The sequence below is a fragment of the Orbicella faveolata genome, unplaced genomic scaffold (assembly GCF_042242905.1).
Source record: "Orbicella faveolata isolate gen_17 unplaced genomic scaffold, um_ofav_v1 contig_46, whole genome shotgun sequence".
In the NCBI taxonomy this organism is placed as follows: domain Eukaryota; kingdom Metazoa; phylum Cnidaria; class Anthozoa; order Scleractinia; family Merulinidae; genus Orbicella; species Orbicella faveolata.
Window position 1 is genome coordinate 16,456,512 of NW_028301576.1, and position 19,687 is coordinate 16,476,198.

Consider the following 19,687-nt stretch of genomic DNA (forward strand, 5'->3'; position numbering starts at 1 on the left):
TTACATTTGCGTCACGTGGCGTGTTGCGACCAATCGCGAGCAAGAAAAAATATTGAAAATAACTTTTAGACTCGACAATTTTAAAGGAGCTCAGTCACGGTATTTTGAGTTCTTTTGAGTTTTATTGGCGTGCGAAATTCCCTTTGAACTGGAGAAAGCCTGAAAATAGTGGTTTACTAAAAATAATAGTAAAACATCAAAGAGATAAAAATAAACCATAAAGGCACAAGGATTGTTAAGGATGGAGAAGATTGACACGGATGAAAAACGACGAACTTGAAAAATTTAGGCTAAACTTTTCAAGATGCGCAAACTTTGACGTAGTTCCTTTAAGCACGAGACAAAAAAAATTACATAAACTTATTGCACGAAACAACAGCCGTGAATCAGCGTAAAAATCACTTTAAGTGAAATTTTAATGTCTGTTTTTGTTACATCTCTTCATAATTTTCTCTTCGCTTACATGATTATGTGTAGAAGACCACCAGACAGCAACAGGCCAATGATGGCTTCTAGTATTGACTAGGCAGTAAACAAAAAAACTTACGGTTCATGTAATCAAGGTGGCTTGTCGCAGTTTGGATAAAATTCGAGAGCTTTCCTAGCAAAACATGCGAAAGATTTGTAAACGTCTTCTGGGAAGAATTCCAGACTTCAAGAATCCTACGCTACTCAGAACTTGTCACCTTCGATCTTTTCTCTTCCATTCCATTTTAACTTGTTCGCTAATTTCAGTTTTACACCGTACGTATAAAGTTAAATATCTTTAACCAGGACGAAAAGAGCAGATGACAGAAGGAAACGTTGCTCAACGATCACAGCAACGTTTCCAGCAGCCATGGTTAAGTGTTAGGCCTGTCAATCACGGCTACTCCAGCATAACTTCGGCCTATCGTCATGAACGTTGAAAGCAAGCCCCACTGGTCTGTCCTCGGATTATAAACTTCAACTGAAAACAGATTACTGGATCCATCGTCACCGCCCACGACAAAAAGTAAACCGTTCACTGACGCTACGCCAGCGTTTCTACGACACATGCTCATGTCGCCGACAGGCCGCCACTGGTTCAGATCCGGGTTGAAACATTCTACACTTTTGCGTACGTGCGGACCGTCGTGCCCGCCGATGGCATACAATAGTCCGTCCGCCACGCCGACGCCTGCGCCGCTTCGACGGGTGCTCATCTCCGCCATTAAGCACCATTCGTTCGTGTTAGGATTGTAACACTCAACCGAGCTCAAGCAATGTCTTGACGCGCCGTCGTACCCACCGACGGCGTAAAGCAGACCGTTTAAAACGCCGACACCGACGCTGCTTCTTCGGGTACTCATAGGGCAGATCGGTCGCCATTCGTTGAGCTTCGGATCGTACACTTCACAAGTGTTGAGTCCCGTTGTGCCATCAAAGCCGCCTATGGCGTACAACAGTCCGTTCATCACGGCCGCGCCCAGCGTGCTGCGACGCGCTTCCATCGACGCTACAGGGCGCCACTGATCTTTCACAGGGTCGTAGCAATCGACCGTGCGAACGCGCAGCGAACCGTTGAAACCGCCCACGGCATAGACGAGTCCGTCCAACACGGCAACACCGGCGCGGCAACGGCGGGAGTTCATCTCAGCAACCGCGTACCAGTTTTCACCTTTGAAATCGTAGCATTCCACGCTATAAATAAATGAGTGAAAACGAATGGTGAGTATTAGAGAACAAAATAACAACACGAAACGAAATGATGTTAGAGCAAACCCCACTTTACGGACATCGCCACTTCATACAGACACCTCACTTTGGGTGTTTGACTTTCTGCTCATTGTGCTCGCAGTAAAGGTTTAATGTCGCATTACTTGTACATCTAGTGTCCGTCTTCTCTTTCATCGTTTTGATGTCTGTTTTAAATTGTATACTAAATTTATCCTTTATAGTAAATCGATAAAACTCGAGTCCGTGACGTTATTCTGAGCGCCCGCTTATATTTATAAGCGCCCGATTTATAATACGAACAAGATTTTGTGTCCTATTAGTGCCCATATTAACCGGGTTCCACTCAAAATACAGTGTATTAGACAAATCAGTCAAATCTACAGCCCCCTAATATTATTCTATATTCTTCATATTGACGTCCTTGGACTGCACCCTTACTTGTTCTCCTCAAAGGAAATATTAACGCCTGAGTCGCACATGGAGGTTGGGTGCCCAGGAACCCGGGGGCTGGAGCTGCCGACCCCAAACCCTGGTAGCAAGAGCACCCCAAAAGCCTGCCCTACCCGCAACCCAGCCACGAGCCCAGCCCGCCAAACCCAGCCCCAGCCCAAGCACCCGTCACACAGAGCCAGGAGCTCAGTGGAAATAACAAAAATAATAACAATAGTAAACAATAATAATATTAAGAGCGATAATAATAATGAAAAACAAAATAACAATAAAAATACTAATAGCTGGTTTTCACATGACGTCACTAAAATTCAAACTACAAAACTATTGATCTTCCTGAGATTTTACTCTAATGATGTATAAGAGCAGCTGAAAAGTAATATTCATAAAAGTTTTCGCTCCGAATGGGTTCTTGGTTTTGTGATACACTACGCTTGAATTTCTAAGCTTTTGCGTGACGCACCATTTACATGACGGCCTAGAGAGCTGTCATGATGGTTAAAAAAGTGACTTATTTCGGGGAATTTGGCTATCTGAACAGTTTATGTCTTAGAAAAAGTATTATTTTAATGTTTCAGAGTTCCTCGAGGGATAAATTCATGCTTTTGTAGCAAAACTCAGAGACAGATGTTTCTGTTGGTTTCCGGTCGCCATGTTGTTGCCCATACGGATGGGCACCAGCATGGCGTCTCCATACAAATCTCTATAAATTTGGGTAAAAAATTTCTCTGCATATCTTGCATAAGAAAAATTGCTGTGACCAGAATCTTGGCGAGAGTCTTTGCATATTTACCTTCTTTCATATCCCAGATTCTGGACTTTATCTATTGAACGGTTTTGATTGTTCTTTTGATCTATTATGAATGGCGTGACACTGAAAACCAGCAATAAATCAATAATAAATAAGGTAAAGATAATAAAAGGAAAGGAGAGTGGGAGAAAACACTAAAAAGCTCCAAAAACTAAAGACGCCCCGAACACTACGCACAGTAAAACTACGATCTTATGTAAAGGCACACGTATAAATTGAAACAATAAACCGCTGACCCGAAGGCACAGGAAACTGCTCCGCACTAGGCCTATTACAGTAACGCAAACCCTAACAACAAAACAAACGCCACAGCATGCCACCAAAAACACTAATAAACGCCAACGCCACGCCAACGCCACGCCAACTAATGAGCAACACGCTCCTCGTCGTTAACTAAGTTAAATAAGTATATTTAACCTCTTTTAAATTTATATTAAATGCATTGCGTGACAAGACCAGAGAGTGTCCACATACAATGTAAGGTCGCTCGGTGAATACTTGTTTCTATTACCTTCGTATTGCCTTAGGTGCCTGGCCTCCTACAACGTACATCACTTTAGGTAAACCAATCGGCGTCCTGGGTCGAGTTCTCGGTGACTGCACGGATGACCGCTGTTCATTGCTCAGTAGATGATACTTCATAGCCTCAATCAGGAAATCTTTGCACATGTTGTTGTTTTTGACGAGCATTTCGGTTTCCACGCGGCTCACGAGGTATTCACGTGACAGAAGGGGCAGGCGCACGTGTTCCATGAGCTGCGCCAAGCAGTCTTGCCTGTGTTCAGGGTCGTGATTTACCCACGTGACTACTGCCTCGAATACCTGGAATAAAAAATGGTGTCAGGCTTCTATCATTAATGTCTGAGTTTGCACGATGGAAGGTATAAGCGAAGGATTGGAGGAGTCAGGCACATGTATCTTACATTTGAAGTGTCTGTTCTACCCCCTTAACACCACCCCTCCTGGATGGAAAGCCAGCTTATCACAGATATTTCTAGCATAAGTGGTGGAATAATCTCAGACTCAAAGCTCTACTGCACGCATTGCTACTACCAATTTACAGTATACTCCTGGGTGGCAAAAGGCAAGGTGGGGGTAAAGCGTCCTAGCCATTAGAACACAACACATTGGTCTAGGTTGGAGATGCTTATCCCTGCTAGCCCACTTCAGGAAAAAAAACACACTAGATAAACCCAGGCAGGAAAATCTCCCTAGCTGATCACCCAGTGAAGTCCATTCCACTAAAATTTCTGTGAAAGTCATGAACTGTAGATGAACAGATACAGATGAACTTAAAATGGCTTTGCGAACCCGAAAAGTTTCCAGGGCTTTCGAGGAACAGGCCGGTCTCTTTTTACCCTTTTTGGACTCAAGTACGAAACACTTTGGCCAGAAAAGGTGAGAAAAACTGCAGGCATAACCAGAACTGATAGTTTGGAGCAAGGATTTTTCCCCCTTTTTTTTTTACATTGTATGGTTAATAAAAAGCTTATACATATATGGCAAAGAAAGTTCATGCAAATTTAACAATCACATCAAAGGAATTACTTAACAATTATACAATAATACATTGTTGCACCTTTTCTTCTGAAGGAACTGTCAACTGATCACTTGAAATAAGTTCTTCAACTTGAAGGTTTGGTAAAGCTAGAAATTCATCAGCCTGGACAACCTCACTAAAGTGCTTCTCAGCAAAAGAGTGTGCTGCAACCATTAGATCACCACAAGAATGCATGTCAGCAAAAGCTCTGATTCCTAAACAGTTTGTAAAGTGGAGCTGCGCCTTCAGGAACTCGCAGCATGCATCTCGCACATCTGTTAATTGAAGAAGATTAGCTGCAGGAAGTAGGACCTAAAAAGACAACAATAATGATATTCAGGCAAGTTCAAGGGGTTTCTCCTGGTAACAGGTTATTAATACTACCAAATAAGCTCTCATAAATGTTACAAAATTAGACTACAAAAGAAAAAATATAACAAGAAAAGACTAAATTATTAAATAAGTGTCTTACGTAGTGTCACTAATTTCCATGTGAATTCAATTTCATGTATGCACAGACTGCACAAAAATGTATCTAGCAAGTGTGTTTCACGATTTTTATTTTTTCAGATCTAAATATAGTTTTAGTTTTTCCCCTTTTTAAAAAAGATTAGAATTGCAATATACATGTAAACGTAAGTACAGTCAAACCTTGCGTGAGCGGACACCCTCAGGAATAGAAAAAGTGTCCGCCTACAGAGGCGTCTGGGAGGTGCAGTGGCCTCATGGTTAGTGCGCTTGTTCCTGAAAAGGTCCGGGTTCGAGCCCTGGCTGGGGACACTGTTTTGTGTTCTTGGGCGAGACACTTAACTCTCACAGTGCTTCTCTCCACCCAGGAGTATAAATGGGTACCAACGAATTGTTGGGGAAACCTAACAAATTATGGGGGAGTGACCTACGATGGACTAGCATCCCATCCAGGGGGAGTAGAAATACTCCTAGCTGCTTCATGCTACAGAAACCGTGATAAGCTACGGCAGCTAGCAGCCATTCACCTCCAAGACTTCACTTTTTTTTAGGTGTCTGCTTGTGGAAGGTCAAAAATGCGGTGTAGGGACCTTTACTACATGTCAAATTATTTTAATCCTTTAGTCTTAATAGTGATAAAAATCTTTTTTCTCCTTACATTATCACTGCTACATGTAACTGTCCACTAACCGGAGGTGTCCACCTACAAGAGGTGCCATTAGCAGAGGTTTGACTGTGCTCATGAGAGAATAGATTAGACTAATAACTAGGGTACATAATGGCTGGTCAACCTTTTTAAGACTAATTTTAATGGTGTTAGAGTAAATATAGGCTGTACTTCTGCCACTCTCCTTCCTGAGGTCCTTCCCAAAAAGAGATAAGTTTGGGGGAAGGAGACACAGGCTCATTGTCCCAAACAGGCGGCGGTAATCAGGTCTAGAGTAAATTCTGCGTGACTAAAACATGAAACAAAACATAAAAAAAGATACGTGTACTAACTACAGTTTGGTAAACTTCTGACCTGGACGTTATCTTCCGTCACTTCAATCTCTGCAGTGTAAACATACTGCACCAATAGTTCAAGTGCATGGCTGTCAATCTCACGCATTGTTACAACTGTTTGTCGGCTCTCTGACAGCTCTCCAGTGAACATTGCTAGAAAATAAGGGCTGGATGATGCCAGGACAACCCTGTGTGCTGGAATCTCGTTTCCTCCAGCCTTTAACAGAACGTCGCATAATTGATTTTGCTCACGTAAAGTGTTCATAACTTGGAAAGATTTGTTATGACATTCTGAGCTCCTGTATGGTGGGATCACAACCTTCTCTTCTTCCTGCAGAGGATTTGTTTCCATTTTGGTATGGCTTTCTGGCAGATGAGAGAACAATACAAAACTTACTGAGGTTCACAAATGGATGAAACCTACAGGTGTAAAACATCAATTTAACAAAGAGATTCCATGTTGCTGGGTATCTGTTCCGTAAAAGATCAAAATGTGGTAAGAACAAAAAAATGGCACAAGAGACTGAGTCTGTCAATGATGTTATACCACATTTTGACGTCTTCTGTGATCTACATGTATTATTGAACAGCTGCACAGCAACATGGAATCTACTTGTTTTGTATAATAAAGAAACAAAAAAGAATGTTAATGACATCATCTATGCGTCTGTACTCCAATATATCATAGGTAAGAACCAAATGAATCAACATGACAGTTAAAATAATTTTACTTATCATATAAATAAGTATGGACACCATCTTCATGTACAAATGTATAATGTTGTCTTGTTAAAAAAACTGGAAGAAAAAAATTCTAAAGACTGCCAAATTGGCAGAGAACAAAGTTCAATTTGGCAGTAACAGCGATTTCTTGAAATTATCCATTGTTATTGTCATAGTGGACAAGTATTTTTATCTGTTAATAATTATATTGTGCACCACTTTATGACTTATTTGTTACAGTTTGTTGTAGTACAATACTGCATGCTGATCAAAGGCAGCTCTGAAAACTGGTTTCCAAAATCATAAATTACATGTAACATGGATATTTGTCACGCATGGATCAACATATTTACAGAACTAATGACACAATCCAATAGAAGTCATTACACCGCAAGATGACATGGGTACATTTCTTACAGCTGGTTCAACTGATAAAAGTTCTTCTTGTAAACCACGCACACTAGCAACTCAGTTAGCAAGTACACTTCAGAATATATATTCACAACTTCAGTTCTAGCAAAATTACACTACACAAACGTGGTATCATAAAATGGTTATTGGCTGTTAAATAAAGTTGTAAAAGGTTCGCATGGAAAATATCTGGCTCTCAGCTCCACTAGTAGGGTCATTTTGCATGATCCTGAGATAAGACCCAAAGAAACTGTCAGTATAAAAAGATTTGCTTGAATTGCAGTATCAGTACAGCTGTACGTGAAATCTGCTCTTGGCCACGAAAATGATAACTAAAGCTTTCCATAGGGTCAAAATTCAGTTCTTTGGATCGAAATAATGTTTTAAAAAAGTCGCTGTAAACGACGAACTAAATGCGACCTTTAAACAATCGCTCAGAAAGAGATTACTTTACAATGTATTGAAACAGTTTATTAAAAGGTTACCATGTTGTCAACCGATTTTAAAACTGAAAAAGACACCATAAAAAACTGAAGTTAAGCCAAGATATCATTGTATGTGATCGATGTTTAGAACAGCTATTGCAAGCTTAGGAAAAACATTACAGCTTTTGTAGCCCGAATTAATAGCTCAAACTACAAGTAAGATTAATACCACTACAAAATATATTTTATACATATACATAGTACAGTGCATACGTACCGCAGTTACTTTCCCTCGACATAATTTCAAGCAAATCAACCACTCCTTTAGTCAATATCTACTTCGAAGAAGTGAAGTTCGTTCAATCACAGATATGGAACCATCTGTCGGTAGTTGATTTCAAGGTCCTATCAATCCTTGCCCCGAACAAGAACAAATCTTATAACGTTTCCATAACGAGATCCCTTCGATTTCCTTGACCACTTTATACCCTTCTTCCTGACCGACAGACAGAGTGGATCGCAATCCAAAGGGTTTTTCTGCCAAAGTTGTGAAGTTAGCTCTTGCCGTGTTTTCTTGAAAACACACTCTGGTCGGCTAGGTTACCCAGCATGCATTGCTATTAATTTCTCTGGGGAGGGCACAGTAGTCAATGTGGACCTGCGCCCCAGCTGGGTCCAGCTGTTGATTAGCTTCCACCTATAAAACTAGGCAAAGCTAAAAAAGGGAAAAGGGCAAAAAAGTGAAAGTAGCAAAGTCTTGGGCCAAGGCTTCCAATTTAAAGGGGTTCAGTCACGGTATTTTGAGTTATTTTGGCCATTTACAAAATTACCTTTGAATGGTAGGGAACCTGAAAATAACAGTTTAATAAGATAGAAAAACACTAAAGAGATAATGATAAACCATAAAGGAACAAGGATGGCTAAGGATGGAGAAGATTGACACAGATTGCAAATGATGAATCTGAAAAATTGAGGCTAAACTTTTCAATATGCGCAAACCGTAACTGAGCTCCTTTAAGGTAGCCTCTTTCGCAGCTGTTGTGTACCTGGGTGTGTGCCAGCAAACAAAAACAATGGGTGCAACAGAGACTGGCCTTCAGAAAATATAAATGATGTTTCTCAGGGAAACTACATCTAGAAGATATAAAAATTTATCTCCTTCTTCTGGGATGTTTCACCTTCAAACTGAGAAGGAGAGACCAAAGATACTAAGTATGAAAATTATTATCACCATGATGACATTCTATGGTGTGTTACTTCATATGGAATTTGAAATTATTATAAGTCATGTCTGGAGGGGAAATTACTGCAAAAATTGATATTTGACTGTTGACAATGACTGTATTCCTCTGACTCGGTTCCTGCAGATGTTAATAAGATATTTTGACAAACTCTTAACCCTTCACTGCTCTGTTACTGCTGCCAATGGCCAGGTCTGCCAGATAATGGGTCATGGGAGTGACACTTTTTAGTCTGAGCAAGGGGCCAGGATTGGTAAATCAGGATGGCAGAGGAAATAAAAAAAAGGCTTCTAAGACAGTTATCAGCGGTTTGACATACAAATGAGGTGAAAGGGTAAATTCTGATTTTTATTGACCCTTTCAACTTGTTTGCATTCCTTTTTAAACAAATGAATATTAGGCTCAACTGTAATAACAGCCACTGCAAGGAATACCCCTCCCCTGGGTATTAACTGTACCTTGGGAAAGAGATAAGAGTAGAATAAATAAACAATAGCCTCCATTTGGCATGGAAATATGCTCAAATATTTGTTCCAACAGTTTTCCAAGAGCCTAGCTTGAGGAAAAACTGTGAGCATCAAGGAACAGATAATGTCCAAGGACAAATATCCAAGCAAATTTTCACGCTTAATGGAGGCTGTTGTCTTCATCCTTCAAATCTTTTTTCGCAACACACACAGCTATGAAAATTGGGGAATATCACTCCGATATTCCCCAGTTTTAGCAAGGGAAATATTATCCAGCCACGTGACGCATTTAAATCAATTGTGTGTGAGCGAAAATATTTGATAGATTATAAAACTCCACAAACCTCCAGCTCACTACCATGACTTACTTGTTCATCACCATTTTTTAAATTTTGTATACAGTAACAACTATATACTGAAAAGTACTAAAATACATGTATAATCTCCTGATACAGCAATAAAATGAAAGAGAAAGCATAAAGTGTTAACCAATAATTAAACTAAAAGACAAGTAATAATTTATGGCAAATAAGATACACTGAAACCTTTACCATTGATAATTTTGCTCACCAGAGAATCTTGAGGAAATTGCTATAATGCAGTTTCCAAAGGGAAACAAAATTGATGGGCAGTAAAATGTATGTCTCAAACAAACATCAACAAATTGCTTGGTCTGAACTTCCTAGCAAACTTCTAAAAGATGATTATAAAATTTTGAAGAACTTCAAGTTTTCTGAAAATCATAAGTTTCAAAAGATGGGTGAAGTCTGGCATTAAATGAGTAATTTATAAAAAATGAGGAGCTTTACCTAAACTTTCCCATTATTTCTAACCATAAAATAGCTAAAAGATTTCAGAAATTCCTGAAGGTCTGTAGAATATACATGCATTTATCTCAATATTGACAATTGACCATCATCTCATACAAAATCAGTGTGAGCTAAGTTGTTATCTACTGTCATTGCTGTCAAATGTTTTTACACTATCAAGATAGCTGAGAGAGCCAATAAATTATCAAAATGAATAAATCAGAATGGTTTGTTGCCAGTCCAATATTATCTAGGTATCAGACTATAGAGGTTAAGTCTCCACTAACTACAAACTTGTTCAATAAAAATTTTAATTTCAATTAAAATGAAAGTTTCTTGTTAACTAAAGTTGCTTGGGACCATATACACTACACTGGGGAAATATCATCCCTTTGCCTTTTCTCATGGACCTTGTTGCGCTTGGATATACAGAAGTGCATGCAAATCTTTGTTGACTACAGCAGCTACTGTGCATAGATTTTGGCAATTCTGATGTCATGCATAATCCTGCATAATCCTGCACGACATCAAGATTTTAGAACACTGTCAAATATACACTCACTCTTCAAGGTACAGTAACGTTGTAAATAGATTGGACCCCGCCTTACCGCCACTCCGTAAATACAGTCACCTCATTATTGTGGCCACTTTATTCTGACCCGAACAAAAGCTCAGTCAGTCATTTCCTTGTTTAAAGAACCCCTTCAATAAAGCCACCCCGTTAATAAGGCAAAATTTTTGTGGCCCATTGGTGACTGGATTAACTGGGTTCCCCCGTAATTAAGTCACTCAGGTGGCTGTAGGCCTTGCTCACAAGGATATGATATTTATTCAGAAGTGTAACAGCTCTCATAAGCCGTTACTGTTTTATTATTATACCAGCTGTTATTGTTTTAGGACTAGGGGGCATTGTTTCTGTTGTCTGTTCTATTGTTTTCTTAAAGGGTATCGAGCCATTCATGTGAGACCTTACGAGAGCTGCTACATCACCCTATTTATTTGAGACTGAAAATGGTTCACGTATGACTTTCAGTGAAACACACATATACTACTTACAAATACTGTTTATTATACTTTTACATGTATACCCACATATAAGATTTGTAACAATGAAATTAATTAACGTGAACTACTTTGGTCGACTGGCGAGCATTTCCCTTATATTATCTTCGTGTTCTTTAACACTTCTTTGAAGGTATTCCTTGTTTGCCTGTCAAGAAAAAACATTCAGAACGTACAGTGAACTCATCTTGTACTCATTCAACGTTACTCTTAATAATAACACAGTATCACTAAACAAACTTTCTCCAAGCTCTCAAATATAGTGTCAATTAAATCAATGTGACCTATATGTATGGGTTATTGACCAAGTGTGAGGTCAAGATGGCTGGATATTGGCCAAGTTCTTTTTTTGCGTGTTTATGGACCGAGATGGAGTCGAGGTCCATAAACTTGCAAAAAAAGAACGAGGCCAATATCCAGCCATCTTGACCGAACAAGCTTGGTCAAAAAAGGATTTATTATATGGCTTTCATGGAAATTTTTCTTGCGGGACACAGCGGGTAGTCCTGAGCGGGCAATATAATAATCCGTAATCGGCCCGTGGGCATTACGGCTGCATAATGACCGCTCAGATCTCGCTCTTAGCCAATCAGAGCGTGCGTTATATCGGCCACAAGCCAAAGCCATATAATAATTATATGTAATTACTGTAGCCTAATAATTATTACTTTAGTATTTTTAAATGTACATGTTACCTTAATAGATTTGTGCTTTTTTTAAATTAATGGGGCATCAGTAAAGAATTTAGATTGGGTATCCAAGTTACAGTACTACAGTACCACTCAAAAGTACATGTAAGTTACCACTTCATCTTGTGACTTACAGGGCTACCGTAAAAGGCTAACATGTGACATGTACCTATTGCACTCGGAGTGATCAACATCTATTTTCTTTGTGTACGCACATGTACAGTACATACTGATACAGCTGTACATAGCAATAACTGAAACTGATAATTGCAATTTTTCTCTTTCTGCAAGTTTTCATACCTTTCCACAGAAGGTGTTTTTATTTTACCTTCTACAGGTGCAACCCTCAAGAAATTAAAGCTCAGTTTCTCACTTTCTTTTATAACTTTGGATTCTGAAACCCCTCTAACCTTTGGAGTTTCCAAAAACCTTGTTTGGGAAGGTACAAGTAGTCTATGGATATTTCTAAGAACTACATGTACACTTATACGATTTGATATTGTGGTTAAAAACACTCAGCAAACACCAACCTCTATGCTCTTTATTTTTTCTTCATTACCACGGAGCTTTTCTGCTAGTTCCTTCCTGATGTCTGATACAGGTTGGAGGACAAACCTGTCGATTTATAAAATACATTCACTTTTTTAAGGGTGATGAATGGTAAAATTGGAGAAGATGCTAAGACCCTTGCTTGAAAATCAGAGACTGACACTTCAACAGACCCCACAACAGAAAGTAACACACAAAAAATAACGAGGCTAGGTAACTTTGAGATCAGTTCAAAAGTTCTGATACACATGATGTTCTTAGTACCATTTACTATCTCTTTAATTACTCGGGCTGAATATTGGCTTCCTGTTCAAACATTACATGCTTTGTAAGTAATGCACAATGTATTTTAAGTGGTGTGCTGTACTGAACATAGAATGTTGTAAATGTATTGAACAAGACACCGTTGGCACAGTTCTCTTTTTTGGCACTGCAGGCACTAATGTATTTGTTTTTACATATTTGTATATTCATTTGATCTTATTTTCTTTTTCTATTCCTTGCAAACCATCCTGATGGGATATTACAAGATAAGAATGTAGATGTAGTACACTATGAATGTTATGTTAAGTTTATGTCAGGCCAAGTCGTCCATACCACCAGAACTTATCCCAGCTTTTGTAGTATTAAGCGGCTTCGACTTGGCCTGCATAGCAACTGTTCTGGCAGTGTGTAAATTGGAGTGAGAGCAAAGAATTGACAAAGCAGAGCGTAGTGAGGTGAGGGTTTTTCAAAACCGAGGGATTGCAGGCAAGTGTTCCCTTCCTTGCCACACCATTCCCTGCTTCGTCAATTTTTTTGTCTTGCCCAAATTTATGAGCGGCCACAATGTGGAAAAGCTCTTCGTACAGGAACGCGTGCTACGCAGCCTAGCTTGGCCTGAAACGTCTACTCCTTCCTGGGTAGAATGCTAGTCCATTGTAAGGTGACCCCTAGCACCTATTAATTTTATACTCCTGGGTAGAGAGAGGCATGGTAGGAGTGAAGTGTTTTGCCAAGAACATAAAACAATGACCTGGCCATGGATTGAACCTACATGTAGACTGCATGATCCAGAGTCCAGCAAACCAATTAAACATTAGGCCTCCAGTTCTTCACATGTAAATGCTATAGCAATTACAGAAACATATGCTGAATACCTACATTCTTCCTACTGACTCATAAGTGGGTGTATCAGTAGGTAAAGACGCTAGTTCTTGATCTGTCAATTTGGCATGGGCAATGTTCCTTCGTAGTTGCATTATTTGCCCTTCAGCTATCTTGACACGCTGAGTGGTTTCAATCATTTTCCCCTGAAGTTCTTGAAAAGCCTAAGGACGAGCGATAAAGACAAGCAACGTTATAAATTATTTCTGACAGCAGTGTAGCTGCTCAGTCTGGGAGCTGTTGAATGAACACAGCTTTCTCCCATCAAGTTTTACCGATGAATACACGCATACAGAATATACTTAAAAATTTACTTTAAAATAACTTAAAATAACAAATGACTGGCGTTCCATGAAAAAAAAATTTTAAAATCGATATATGTGGTGCTAACCTTTCGCAGTTCTTGGTCAAATGTTGTCGCCATCTTGAAATTGTCACCTCTACCGAGAAAACCCTGGAAACTACGTTCTTCGATGCGTATGCGCTCATAAAGACTACCGCTGGCAAAATGTGGCTCACAAAGTAACATGGCGGACGAATCGGCAGATTTCTTGTAAACAAAAATTTGGGTAAAAGTAAAGATGTTGCATAACTTGGTTCGTAAATTTAAGCCTTTCAGGACGCTCAAGGGTGGAAGGTTGTCTCAGGATGTATTAATAGAAGCGATTCGCCTAAATCGCTCACAGATTCGCCTCAAAAGTCATGATATGGCTACATGGAGGATTTCTGCCGCACGTAGAGGTGCTCCTGGTATTTCAGTCAAAAGTCCATATTCTGTGAAGATAGAGGCGATCAATCCCATGGAATATGTGGAACATGGAGATCCTAAAGCTGAAATGGTCAAGGGATACCTTTATCTGCAGACTGTTGGTGAGGAAGATCTTCCTCTACAAGTGAAAACAGCTTTTCAAGAAGACATTGAATACTGTGTACAATCAGAGTCGTCATCATCAAGAGACTATTTGAAGGTGAAAATGAGTAACGAAGTGATTAAAGAGAACAAAAAATCATTGTAGTTCAACATGCAGCAGCTCAATTAATGGCTGCAAAGAAAGATAAAACTCTCAAGATACTGAATTTCAGGATTTATGTACATGTAGATGGAAGAAACCAAAACTTTTCCTCGGGAGTGGGGTGGGGGGCGGGGGGTACTAAGATTTATTAGTGAGGCCAAATTGTTACACCTAAAGAAAGTACTATTACTTGCACTTGTTGGCCAAAACCAGACTCAAAAAAGACCAGTGGTTTGGAACATAACCCAAAAAGACCTTGTTTCCTCACCTCAGAGACCCAGGGGTGGATAGTCAGGGTAGAAGGAGGAAATGGGCAAAAATGATGTCAACCAAAGTTTCATTCATGACCCAGCTATCTGCTCCTGAGTCTCTGAGGATATCGTTTCCTGACAGAATTGATAAAACAGAGAGCCTCCTTGTCATTTTTTTTTTTATGTAGTTTAGATTATTTTTTTTTAAGTAAACTATATAAATGAAACTAACTCAATTGTCTGACATAAATATTAGAACTCTGGGTCATGCATTTCAGTATGTCAATCCCCCCCACCCCCCAGAAAAGTCCTTACAGATATCCTTTATCCCAAAGATGTCACCACAAAATTTCTTAACCCCCAAAAAGATATCTAACCTGCTAGCACAAAGATTGCAATATGCAATATCTTGTGGTAACATGCAATGATGGATTGATTGTTTACTTTTGATTGCTCAACCCTTTTACTAGTAAGTCACCAATAGAGACTTGCTTCCTTTCACAGGTTACTTGCTCAGACCAGCGAGAGTTTCAGTACCCTTCAAAAGATGTTAGCTTGCATTTTCAGGTTCCTGCCAACTATGGTGCTGACATTAAAGTCAGAGATGATGCCAATGTTGACATCAGAAATCTTGAAGGAGGGCCTTTTGATATAATTATGGACCAAGGCACATGTCGTGTGAAGAATCTTAGGGGGTCACATTTGAGAGTGAAGATGAATGGTGGTAGCATTGAATGTGAATCTCAGTTACTGTTTGAGTTGGGAAACCTCGACACTAAAAAGAAAGGAAAGATATCTGTGAAAAAGTTGCAAGGGAAGGAATTTTGTTTGGAAACAGAAAATGGAGCTATTGATGTGGGAGCTTCATATGTACTAAAGGCTCAGTTGTCATCTGAAAGTGGTCACATCAACTTAGGAGATATTCACGGTGAGTACACAATGCATCTACTGGGAAATACCTGGCTTCAAAATCCTGATCAGGGCCATTGCATTGCATCATTGAGCAAGCTGCTTTATTCTCTCTTTGTGTTTCTCCTCTCAGAGGAATGATAACCAGGGTGCAAAGAAATATGAATTTTTAGGCTTACTGTTCAGGCAAGCTTAAACTGTTTATTGATGCACTACATGTAGTCCAAGATTCAATCTCAATAGCTCCCCAAAACATTCATCTCTTCTATGTACTTTGAATTTCTTCAGATTTCTTCTGAGAAACTTCACTTTCCCATGAGAAGAAAGCTTATGATGGCTACGTTCTTGTCATTCACAAGTGCCAAAATGAGTAAATTGCTATTTTACAAATCATTTTTTAAATTGACTTTTAAACATGTAAATTTGCCATTTCTCCCTTCTTCTAGCATACGTGTGGGACCTCCAAACCTCTTCTTGACTGAGTATGGACTACCTTTGGCAGTAATTTCTGAGCTGAAATCATCTTTCTGTGAATTGCACTTACTTCTAATCACTTCTTTGATGACTATGGGCTTTTCCTCCATGTCTTCTTTGGACCTTATTGTACTTATTAAATTATCCCCAGACCTCACAAGTTGTTACCCCATATATTTGTTAATAAAGTGCATTTTTCCTCTTTCAGGTGAGAGTGAAGTAAGTGTCAAGAGTGGAGACATTTCAATTGGTTCAACATCAGGGATACTAAAAGCTGTTACAAACACTGGAAACATAGACATCAGTTTATCGCGGCATAATAATGTTATACTGGAAACCAAAGAAGGTAAGTTGCCCTAAAACTCTATGAAATTGTTTTGCCACTTATTTTTTCTTGAAATTGCATAGTAAAATTCCATTTATAGAGCGGTTTTTTAATTGAGTGTTGAAAGCAAGAAAGGCAATTACTTTGGTTTTGGCTTGTGTTGTTCTACGGTTGCAGCTTGGCTCAGAGTAGTCTAATTGGTAAGTAGTTGGTTTGGTTTTGGTTTCACGACACTCAGTTGAAAACCACTCTAAGTCCTACTCCCTTAACAATGAGTCTCCCCACCAAAATAACACCTTGTGAACAATAATAACCCAAGGGCGTCTTGCCCTCTTAGTTTGACAAACTAGATGTGCAGAATTCATGAAATGCTGAGCCTGAAATGACGTTTGTTCACTCTTCACTGTTATTCCTTGCAGGAGACATTCACATCAAGTCATTGGAGGAATCTCTGTATTCAGAGCTTCAAGTGAAGTCAAAACATATTGACATAAATTCTGATGTTAACGTGGCCATTGATAAAGAAGAAAAAGGAGAGAACTTTATTGTTATGTCCGGGAAACTCAACCCTGAACACAAAACGGATGAAGAAACAAGGACAATTAAAGCTGAGGCAAAACTAGGAACTGTAAAGATTGAAAAGAAAGACTGGTTTAGTTCTTTGAAATTTAGCTAAAGCGTACGTCTACAATTTGGAATTTTCAAAATGACTCGTGAATCATTCTATTAAATTAGGCTAAAATGCCAAATTTGTAGTCGCCCATTAATTGACTTCCAGATGAGAGACGAGGATACAATTGACCACTCAAACTTCAGTACCGGTCAAATTCTTCAAAGATTACTCCCTCTCGTTTGTTGGCAACTTTTCCAGTTACCTGTAAAATTTTCTCCCCGCCGACCGTCGAATCCCAAACCCGGCCATGGTCTTTCCTCAATAAAAACTTTAACTTTAACAACCTGCTTTGTGAGCAAAGGCCTGATATTTGTCCTTTGAGAGCGATGCTTCACCCGGATTTTTTAATGAGTGGTGGTAAAAGATTAATTGTAATTTTCTTTTTAACAAAATCGTGGACATAGAGCTCTGGGGTTAGCACTATCGAGGACGTTACCTAAAAAGCGCAATACATAAAAAATAATAAAAGTGAACGGCAAAAAAGAAAGGAAAATAAAAACTTGAACTTCTTAACTAGCGTTGAAAAATGTAAAAAAGTGGTGTCCTCCGCTATTTTTGAGGGAGAGCATTAAACTCCTTTACTACCTTTGTTTCGTGTTGTTGATATTCCATGGGACTCCCTTAAAAGCTGTTTGTCAAATTTCGCTGGCTTTTATCCCTCGTTTTTAATGGCTACAAACAACTGATGCGACGTTAAAAGATTCCCCTAAGATAATTCGGAAATATTTCGATGCCCTTTTTATACTTGGTCCGGTTTTCGTGGTGGCATTTGTCCGCAGTAAGACCAAGTTGAGCAGTTCGGGGAAATTTAATTTACATACGGAAGATTTCAGAGAAAACTGAAAGTACTCGCTTGACAGCAAAAAAAATTTACTCATTAAAGTTTGGTATTGAAATATTGAGAATATTTTCCCAGATGTCATTATGTTAGGAGTTTATTTGCAAATTGGGAATATTTCGGAAAAAAAATCCAAAATATATCAGTTTTCTCTTACCTGTATCCAGTTTAGAGCCTTCGAACAGTCAAACAATAGTTTTTCCCTAAATGTCCGTACACTAGTGTCGTGAATGAAATTGAAAGAAAACAAACGGGATAGTTTTGAAACCGTTCGTATCGATCAATGTGAAGAAGACTTTCCTAACCCTGTTAAATTTTTTATTTTGTGTTCTATTTACCACAAAAAGGCGACTGCAAAAATAGGCAAAGTTGAAAAATCGGGATTTTTTTAACGCGTAAACCGAAGATTAAGAGAACCGGAAGAGAAACAGGGAATGACACCAAAGAATGTTAGTATTCGTTTAAGTTTGTCGTATGCTTTGTTGTTATTGTATCTCACAGTTCGTTTACACTCCAGTGAAAATGTTTGCACGAGCGTAGTTCAATGAAGTAATAAACTTACTCTAGTGAGAGGAACAAAAGTCCAGGAACTTACTAAGATCCGCGCCTGCAGGCGGGGAAATGGAGGAAACTTCCTTCGTCGGATTTTTTTAGTCTTCACATGTACATAGGGGACGAACTGCTATAAACGGTATCCCAGTTTAGTTTCGATGAAACATTGAATTGAATAAACAAAAAGAGAAATGCAAAATTTTGCCGCACTTTCGACGTTTTATGGCAGGAATGACAGCAGAATGAAAGGGAAATATTTTTAATAATTTACAACAGTTGTAAAGCGTATCATGGCGTGTGATTTCCATAAAATCCAGTTTCGTTTTCTTCGCTCTGGTTGAGCACCCGCCCACCAAATCTTTCTCAGGCTTGAGTTAGTTCTACCGAATGACAGGCAAGCTTCCGCCTGCCGTTCTTAGCCAGACGCGGGTCATCGCTCATTGTCATCACTGATCCTTTGAGTCACCATTGTTGCTCACATGCGGTGTGGTGTAGTAGTAGTTTGCTTTGGCGGTTGAACCACATAACCGACCAGACGACACAAGCGCTCTCAGCCCCATTTCCTGAGTGTTTACTCAAAATACTGAAAAATAATGATCTGGCTTTGTCATTTTGTAATCCGGTAAGAGATCCTTCGTGGCGGAAGTCCCGATATATTTCAATCGAAAATTTAGTTTAGCGCAAAAAGTTGTTTTGAAACCGTCTCGATCAATTTCAAGAAGACTGTCTAAACCCTGTTAAAATTGCTATGCTGTATTTAACCACGAGAAAGGCCGACTTCAAAAATAGGCAAAGTTCCAAAATCCAGGTCTTTTTTAGCGCGTGAACCGAAGTCGGACTAAGAGAATCGGGGTATAACACAAAAGAACGTTGGTATTCGTCATATTTGACGTATATTGCTTAATTGTTATTCCATCACATTTCGTTTACACTCCAGTGTAAATGTTTGCACGAGCTTAGCTCTACTAATAAACTTACACTATAGACGAAAAATAATTATCTATAAGAGTCCAGGTACTTATCAAGATCTGCGCCGGCAGGAGGGGAAATATAAACCACAGGAAACCATTTTCTTTGATTTTTGTAGTCTTCAAATCATGCAATCTTAAATGGACGGACAACTCACGGCAACTCAGTTGAATTTCGATAAGACATTAAACT

The 19,687-nt window shown here is 39.2% G+C and overlaps 3 protein-coding genes across 3 annotated transcripts; 1 reads left to right on the plus strand and 2 right to left on the minus strand.

Moving 5' to 3' along the window:
* Positions 1 to 386: 386 nt before the first annotated feature.
* On the minus strand, positions 387 to 8,147 carry LOC110040345 (kelch-like protein 2). Its single transcript, XM_020745561.2, has 5 exons — positions 7,806 to 8,147; positions 5,989 to 6,335; positions 4,539 to 4,811; positions 3,471 to 3,781; positions 387 to 1,662 (listed from the first exon to the last, which is right to left on the minus strand). Exons 1-5 carry the CDS (start codon positions 7,825 to 7,827, stop codon positions 843 to 845), a joined length of 1,773 nt encoding a protein of 590 aa, XP_020601220.2. The 5' UTR covers positions 7,828 to 8,147; the 3' UTR covers positions 387 to 842.
* Positions 8,148 to 11,091: 2,944 nt separating this feature from the next.
* Positions 11,092 to 14,035, minus strand: LOC110040384 (prefoldin subunit 1-like). Its single transcript, XM_020745612.2, has 4 exons — positions 13,883 to 14,035; positions 13,489 to 13,655; positions 12,327 to 12,411; positions 11,092 to 11,255 (listed from the first exon to the last, which is right to left on the minus strand). The coding sequence occupies exons 1-4, from the start codon at positions 14,018 to 14,020 to the stop codon at positions 11,175 to 11,177; spliced, it is 471 nt and encodes a 156-aa protein (XP_020601271.2). The 5' UTR covers positions 14,021 to 14,035; the 3' UTR covers positions 11,092 to 11,174.
* On the plus strand, positions 14,012 to 17,725 carry LOC110040382 (protein FAM185A-like). The gene is made up of 4 exons (XM_020745611.2): positions 14,012 to 14,459; positions 15,260 to 15,683; positions 16,347 to 16,484; positions 16,883 to 17,725. Exons 1-4 carry the CDS (start codon positions 14,073 to 14,075, stop codon positions 17,137 to 17,139), a joined length of 1,206 nt encoding a protein of 401 aa, XP_020601270.2. The 5' UTR covers positions 14,012 to 14,072; the 3' UTR covers positions 17,140 to 17,725.
* The last annotated feature ends 1,962 nt before the right edge of the window (positions 17,726 to 19,687 follow it).

Coding starts and splice junctions, on each gene's coding strand:
- LOC110040345 (XM_020745561.2), bottom strand. CDS start 7,827: ATGTCGAGGGAAAGTAACTGCG. Junction 6,336..7,805: donor GTCGAGGGAAAGTAACTGCG/GTACGTATGCAC, acceptor CTCATCTGCCAG/AAAGCCATACCAAAATGGAA. Junction 4,812..5,988: donor TGACGGAAGATAACGTCCAG/GTCAGAAGTTTA, acceptor TTGTCTTTTTAG/GTCCTACTTCCTGCAGCTAA.
- LOC110040384 (XM_020745612.2), bottom strand. CDS start 14,020: ATGTTACTTTGTGAGCCACATTTTGCCAGCGGTAGTCTTTATGAGCGC. Junction 12,412..13,488: donor TATGAGTCAGTAGGAAGAAT/GTAGGTATTCAG, acceptor ATAAATCGACAG/GTTTGTCCTCCAACCTGTAT. Junction 11,256..12,326: donor AAAAAATAAAGAGCATAGAG/GTTGGTGTTTGC, acceptor TTTTCTTGACAG/GCAAACAAGGAATACCTTCA.
- LOC110040382 (XM_020745611.2), top strand. CDS start 14,073: ATGTTGCATAACTTGGTTCGTAAATTTAAGCCTTTCAGGACGCTCAAG. Junction 14,460..15,259: donor CATCAAGAGACTATTTGAAG/GTGAAAATGAGT, acceptor TTCCTTTCACAG/GTTACTTGCTCAGACCAGCG. Junction 16,485..16,882: donor TATACTGGAAACCAAAGAAG/GTAAGTTGCCCT, acceptor TATTCCTTGCAG/GAGACATTCACATCAAGTCA.